The sequence below is a fragment of the Triticum aestivum genome, chromosome 6B (assembly GCF_018294505.1).
Source record: "Triticum aestivum cultivar Chinese Spring chromosome 6B, IWGSC CS RefSeq v2.1, whole genome shotgun sequence".
NCBI lineage: Eukaryota > Viridiplantae > Streptophyta > Magnoliopsida > Poales > Poaceae > Triticum > Triticum aestivum.
In genome coordinates this window covers 722,562,590-722,570,501 of record NC_057810.1, presented here as the reverse complement: position 1 = coordinate 722,570,501, position 7,912 = coordinate 722,562,590, and the positions used below count along the sequence as shown (strand labels likewise).

At 43.5% G+C, this 7,912-nt stretch overlaps 1 protein-coding gene across 1 annotated transcript; it reads right to left on the bottom strand.

Annotated features, from left to right (window-relative positions):
* Positions 1-233: 233 nt before the first annotated feature.
* Positions 234-7,365, bottom strand: LOC123140037 (disease resistance protein Pik-2). Its single transcript, XM_044559769.1, has 3 exons — positions 6,044-7,365; positions 4,415-5,137; positions 234-2,570 (listed from the first exon to the last, which is right to left on the bottom strand). Exons 1-3 carry the CDS (start codon positions 7,058-7,060, stop codon positions 633-635), a joined length of 3,678 nt encoding a protein of 1,225 aa, XP_044415704.1. The 5' UTR covers positions 7,061-7,365; the 3' UTR covers positions 234-632.
* Between the last annotated feature and the right edge of the window lie 547 nt (positions 7,366-7,912).

The following is a 7,912-nucleotide window of genomic DNA, read 5'->3' as shown; positions in this document are numbered from 1 at the left end:
TGTGTGATGCAAAATACTGACAAGTTTTCTGCATCCAATCCAAGCATTTTACAATTGCCAAAGGTATTACCACCACCTTATTGCAACAGCCCAACGATGGGTGTACATCGCCGGCCGGAACATACAGATACAGAGCACCTTATATTGCAGAGCCGATTCAATCTTCACCAAATCAAAGCAGAGCCCCAGAGCAGAATTGGCATACACACCAATTGCAAAAGAAAATGGTGACAAGCATAGCATATGGTGCAACATAGTACAGAGTACTGACGAATTTTATGCATCTAATTCAGATAGTTTTACAATCGCCTAAGATATCACCACACCCTTATTAAGCAGCCCAGCAGAAAATACGGTTACAGAGCATCATATATTGCAGTGGCCATTCTTTCTTCATAAAATCAAAGAGAGCCCCAAAGCAGAAAAGAGAAGAGAAATACCAGACCTAACAGACGCGGAACAACAATATCGTCGAGGCGTGGGATTTATTTCAGACCATTATTACAATATTACTAACAAGGAAGGCAAATGATAAAACAATGAGGGTAGGTAAAAGATAGATTCTCCAATGGCATGGCATGACAGCCACTCAGTCAGAATATTTAGGACAGAAGCTGCACCAGGTTTCTGACTCATTGCACCTTCAAGACTGGCCGATTCTTATTCCTATCAAGCTGCACCTGCAAATCCTCCCTGAATTTATCTTGCACGTGTTTGTTTCTCTTTTCTTCTTCTTTCATCCGTTCATACCTTCGTTTCCTCATTCTTCCGGGTACCCCATTTTTTGATAATTTGGGTGTAAACCAGGGATGATGGACGCCAAGCCGTACTTCCTTGATGCTTTGGAGAAGTTCTAGACCAGAGAAGGCAATTTCAGTATCTCCAAGGCTAAGGGTCAGCAATTCAAGATTGGGCACTGATTCTTTCTCAAACTCCACTAATTTAATTTCCATATCTGTGTAGAAAAGATCAAGCACCGTGAGCCTTCTGAAAAGGCCAGTTTGGAACTGGAGTACATCGATCTTAAAATTGCGATCCCACAAACCCAGAATGGATAGGTTTGGTAGGTTCCCAAGGACTTGCATGGCTTCAAGGTTCCTGGATACCTTGCTGAGTTCTAACTTGAGCTTCACGAGATTCTGGAGCCCCTTGATCCATTCCGGCAATTTTCCCAGGCTACCAGATAGCTTGAGGCTCTGTAGGTTTTCCGGGGCTGTGGACATGCCATCCAAACAGACATTTAAGATATCGTCTGACCGCACTGACAACGATTCAAGATGGCTGAGACTGGAAAGGACCGAACAGAAATCCGGACCATTTCTCTTGTTGATGCCGACCACTCCTAGTTTCTGCAGGCTGGTAAGACCTTTTATCTCTTTTATAACTTCATTTCCCCAGGCAAGGTGCACATACCGCAGTGTACGGAGGGCCTTCAGTTTGCTGGTCCCACTTGGCACCTTAACACCAGAAGCAGCTATGCCCCTAATGATATTAGGGCACGATATGCAGCAAGCAAGATAGCAAGCCTCACTCCTATCTAAATCACCAATGCCTAAGCAGCATAAACATTGTTGTACATAGATGTCTTGACACTTTGTTAAACAATTTTCTTCGTAGTCCCCTCTGGAATCGTTACCAGCATGGAGACAACATAGCTTCCTAAGCTTGATGATGGTTCTGGGCAACATAGCTATACTCGTCCCTTTGATGTCTAGTATCTCGAGTTGTCTTAGATTACCCACTGAATTGGGGAGGTAAAAGATTTCATCACACCCTCGTAGAGAGAGGTACCTCAGATGAAGAAGCTCCCCAATGTGCTCAAGGTGATGACTTTTTAACCCTTTTGTTCCTTCCAGGTCCAGCACTCGGAGAAACCTCATCTTATCAGAAATGTAAAATGGCTTCCACTTGCTAAACACTGTCAATGATCGTATACCGGACAGCTCCACCATGCTATGCAACTCACGCTCATCTCCCTCCCAGTTGCTGCTTATGGCAAGGTGACGCACTGCGCCATGGGTGTTCAAGCTGCAGCCTTCCTCCAACCTGAAAACAAGATTTTCCTCCATTGACTCTGCAATGCTGATATCACGAATCAGATCGTGCAGCTGGCAGGAGTCGAATCCTTGTATGCTGCAAACTGATTGCTGAGTTGGTAATATCATGCTTCTCTCTATGAGTTCCATGAAGTATCTATCTGCTGTGGCCTTGTCTCGCGCATAACCTTCAGCGATCCATCGATAAGCCAAACGTCTCCGGCTAACATTGCGGTCTTCAGGGAAGATGGACATGTACAAGAAACAAGACTTGAGATAATAGGGTAGGCCATCATAACTTTTCATGAGAACTGTTTTTATGACCTCAAACTTTGGATTCATCTCCAGCTCAACACTGATATGCTCATTCAGTTTCTTCCACTCTGCAGCAGTTTTTGTTGGTTGATCAGCCAAGAAGCCACCGATGGTGACTATCGCAAGGGGAAGTCCCTTGCACTTCTTCAGGATTAGTTTTGCTGGTTCAACCAATGCAGGATGTTGCTCAGCCAAATCTGTAGTTTTATTCTTAAATACCTGCAATTGTAGAAAATATAATTAGTCTTCTAACTATAAACGAATTAGGTGCATCCAAACCACTTTTTCTAGTTTACTTATAATATAGCTACCCTTCCCCAGTTTGGGTGGCGAGTACACAGGTAGCTTTGTTATCACAGCCGCTCGGTCGCATTGAGATCATAATCGTGTCAATATCTGGACTCTGTATTTGGTGCAGTGTATACTAAATGGACATGCATCTTGTAATTCGCATAGTTCACGGACCCACCATCGGCACAGCAGGGTCCATACACAAGCACTGCAGGCATCACGTGCGCTAGGTCACATCACCACTGGTACGGCGCTGCTAATGATCATTAACATTTAAATACCCATTAAGTGTACAATTTAATATACTAAACGTGGGAATCAGCACTGGTATGTTCCTCCCAAACATTGACTAAATTATCTATTTTTTCATGATTAAGTATTGCTTGCAAAATTGTAGACTCATAAACATTTCCACAATATTACTCATGTCTGAAGATGAACCACATTTAGTAACGGGTAGCAACATTAATCTTGAACAAAACTTAAGTAATAGTATTAATCTACCAAACTACAAATTGGATGCAATTGTTTATCACAACCTTCATGCTCATAAATTGGTTAATACACCAACCGAACAATTTTTTTAAATTAAAAATTCAAAAACAAATGCTTTTGAAAATGTACTGGATTTATCACAATCTTCATCTCGTGTAAAAGGAATTGACAAAAAAAGGGCAGCCCGGTGCACGTAGTTCGTGCTTGCGCAGGGTCCGGGGAAGAGTCCGACCACTTTGGGTCTATAGTACGCAGCCTTTTCCTACAATTTTGCAAGAGGCTGTTTCCAGAACTCGAACCCGTGACCTCATAGTCACAAGGCAACAGCTTTACCGCTGCGCCAAGGCTCCCTTTCATAAAAGGAATTGACAATGTGAGACAAAAAAAATCCTCACAAACATGAATTGGAAAAAAAGTGATTCACCACGGTTTGACGAAAAACAAATGTGCCGTCCAAGTCCACGGCTGGCAGCGGCCATGCTGATCATGTTGCTCTGTTCTGGAGCAGCAGCTCCAGATCTAGCTAGGCCTGCCTCGACTTGCTTTGGGGCTTGTTCGTTGCACTCGTGCACTCGTGAAAGCCGGAGCGGCGGCTCTGGGATGAGGTGGTTGCTGCACGCAGTGGCTCCGTCAGCTTTTGCCGCTGAGGTGATAGAGTTGTTAACTCGACTGGTGTGTGTGCCAGGGTCAGTGTGGAAGCAGAATTTGATGGCTTCAGAAACCATTGCCATGTTGGAGAGGTTGGCTCGTCACACACTGACGGAGCCATCAGCTCGGCTTGTGCGTGGCCTCGGGGCCGGTGTGCGTGTGTTGTTGATGTATTGGTTTTCCGCTAGTTTTTTATATAAACTGGTCATTTCTTATTCTACTTGATGAAAATTTAGCTCCTGCCGGTTACTCAAAAAAAGCGAATCACGTATAATTTTATATGGAAAGTGGTGAATTCATGGAATATTGTTGGCTTGTTGCTAATACTAACCTGTCCTAACCCAAGCAATGTGTGATGTAATCAGTTTTTTGGAATATTGTTGGCTTGTTGCTGAAAACAATATCATTTGTAAATGATGAGTCTACAACATGAATCGTGGTGGCCTAATCTTATGCTTTTGCAACCCACTTTGAAGTATCTTTTATATGGATAGTTGGTCATTATGTGCTTACAAGATACTAATTTGGAATGAGCATTCAAAACTAAAAAATGAACTGAGATAAAAAAGAGACAATATATTATTTTGTTAGCAGATAAGGTGAATAATATAAAGAGCACTATTCGTTACCTTTCTTGTGAACAGGTGACTTGCATCCTTTTCTTCAAGACCGTTGAGCAAGCGTATGCACTCTGATTTTTTGCAACAATACTTAGCAATATCCTCTCGCCTTGTGGTGATCACAATGACCAGATTTTTTATTGCATGTAAACTTGGCAATATTTTATTCCATTCTGCAATAGATGAGAGGTCATCAAGAACAATCAAACAACTCTTTCCTTCTGAATGTCTGCCCAACACTTCAATTAAGTCTGCAACTCCCATCAAACCAATGTTTTTTTGGGTGTCACCTACAAAGTCCATGGATCCCTTGTTTGCATCTAGTTGCAATGCCAAGCTCCTAAGGAGTTCCTCAAGCTTGAAAGGTCGCAAGACCGTGACAAAAGCATATTTCTCAAACATGCCAGTGACATCTTTGCTCTGGAAAACATTTTTTATCAGAGTGGTTTTTCCAAGACCACCCATTCCCCATACTACTATCACCTCAAATTGATGGATGCTAGCTTGTTCTTTAATTAGTGCAATAATATCATATTTTTCTTTCTCTCGCCCAATAAGCTGAAATTCCTCCAGAACACCTGCCATTGTGTAGGTGCGTGTGAACTTCTTTTGCACTGTCATATTTCCATCAACATCAGCATTGGATTGATCTTCTTGTATCTCATTCTCAGGGATGTTGGATAACTTTGAGCTAGATGCTGGCTTTGATGGATATATAACTTCATGAGAACTCTGAACACAAGCAAACAATAGTTAGATAAAAAATTAATGATGGAAATACTGACAGGAAAGCTCAAGCTTGTCTATTTCTGTACAGGAATGTTAATGTGACAACAAACCAGAAACAGTATATCATGCTCGAATGGTATGTATACAAGTTAATTTAGCAAGGATGACCTGGGTTAGACTTGACTTCGCCAGAAATAATGAAAGTAGTATAAATGTTTAAAAAGCGAAAAAGAACGAGCACAGATTATTCATGAATACATCAAAAGTTGACTAGTACTACAAGAGAATATAAAGTTATTGAAAACCTTAGCCCTCAGCATGGTATGGACACCATGAGCAACTGCTTGTCAAACAAATACAAATCCTTGAGATTTCACTTTTACCAAAGCATTGCAACATAGCGTTTATTTGTAGGATGAAATATCAATATTTACACCCCTTCTTTGGGCAGCTCTGTGCAACCCCGCGATGAAAGCTCAAGGAGACCCATTAACAAGCCTAGTCACTAGCCAACGAGCAGGAAAGCTATGGTATTTCACACTGGATGCCCGCTAATATCTCTCCACTGAACAGCCATTACCTCTTCCAGGGACTTGGGCAGAGGACATCTGTATCAGCAGGTCGATAAGAAATCCCGGGAGGCTGAGAATGTATCCGGTTAGGACCATCATGGTAGTCAGGGCCTCAGGGGAGAAAAGTTCCCAGCTCACAGGCTGGGTTGAACAAGAGAGAGAATTCCCCCTTCCTCACCTTGTGCAAACACGCAAATTAATTTGAGCCTACGGACGAGACGCTCCATAGAGATTACCTTTGGTCACTATATATTACTACTTTAACTGATATAATGGTTTATATTTTCGATGGTCCATTTGAAAATAAAAGAACATGTGTTTAAAACTGAAGTAGTACCTGCTTGTAGAAAGCATAGATAGTCTGATCAGCAGACAACTGCTTCAGCTCCGACGCCGTACTTGGTTGACCTGGACACAGGCTTGCAACTTCAACATGTTCCGTGGATACTATGATCCGGCTCCCCAGTTTGTTCTCTGGGAAGCAAGTCTTGATCTGGTGCCATTCTTCAATTGTAGACAGGTCAGTAAGCACAATCAGGTACCGCTTCTCATTGACATATCCATTGAAGGCCTGAGCCAAATCTTGGCCCTTCCTTTCCCTCTCCAGCAGAACACCAACCCCTACTGCTGCTTGAAACTGTTTCACCATACTTTGGACAAATTTTGTTGGATGGAAAGGGCGCATCACCCTCACCCATGCTCGGCACTGAAAATTTTGTTTCACAATTGGATTCTCGTAGGCCTCCCAGATGATGGAGGTATGCCCAACACTGCTACTTGTTCCCCATACACCGATCACTCCAATTTGGTTCTCACCCACCTTGTTGATCAGCTGGGCAAGATCCGATCTTGATTGGTGATGCCTCGCGGCATGCCTTGCTTCATCAACGCCGAACATGGCAGCATCAGCGGCAGGGGCAGCATCGGCAGCAAGCTGAGTGGAGCTAGAGCCCTTGATGAGGCCATAGCGCAAGTTCCTCTGGCTCACGTCCTCGACCTTGGTCCTCAGCTCCTTCATCTGCTTGGCAACATGGCGACGATCGAGAAGCGTGCGAGGGATGCGCCACCAAGACTGTTTGTCCACACGAACAACAAAATCCTGGAGCGAATCCTCGACATCATAGGCGACGTCGCGGACCTGCTTCACCCAGGTCCTGACCACCTTGTTGTGCTCACCTCGCTCATCATGCGCCACCATCAAGAAAGATTGCATCATCTCCAGCTCGTCAGTGACGAAGGCCTTGTCGCGCTGTACACCCAGCTGCAGGGCCACCTCCTCCGCAACGGCGGACTTGGCGAGGCCAAGGGCCCCGCTCAGCACCGACTTGCCGATGCTCAACGCGGTCGCCTCCATCAGTACCACTCGAGCTTCCCTCTCTCTTTCTCTCTATGGTGAGTGTTTGCGTGGATGGATCTGAGATGCAGGTCTCAGGCTCTGAGGTCCTGTTTAGACAGAGGAAGTTTAGTCGTCGTTTCACAACTTTGATTCTTAATCAAGACTCGGCAGGCCTCGGGTCCTCACATATTAGTTTTAGCAGCAAGACTCATTAGTTAATTCTGCACCAGGCTCTCGTTACAAGATACAGCGATGCCTCACCACCCTCTCATACAAGGATCAATTGTTAATTTATATTTCTATAGAGTAGACGCCAGCTGTACTCACCCACCACATGTATATGTACACACAAGAACAAACCTCACTCGCCTAATTAAGCTGCATGAACCAAGCCTGCTTGTCACTTCCTCCCTCCAACGTTTACAACCCACATTACGGCTTAAAGTTCAAATGTAGTGACAATGCTACTAACTAGGCTAGGAACGAACTGTTAATTTGTACTAATGTATTTCATTAATTTGACTATTTATTGATCTACTAAAAACACACATGCCATTGCAATGTTGGACCAACTGCATATAAACACAAAGCCCAACTTATTTACCATATTTAAAAAAGGCGCACCTAAGCGAGCGTTTAACTGCACCTAGACTCTAGGCGATAGCAAAAAGCCTAGCGCATAACTGCGTTTAATCTGCGGTTAATTACGCATAAGCATGCGCTTTGGTCAGAAAAGCGTAAGGTAGTGGCAAAACGCACAATTAACGCCTAGTGCTTTTTGAACTATGCTATTTACCGATCTGCACACACATTGTACTTGCCTTTTAAGATTTGTATAAACATTTTTTTATGTCTACTATGTTTCCACTT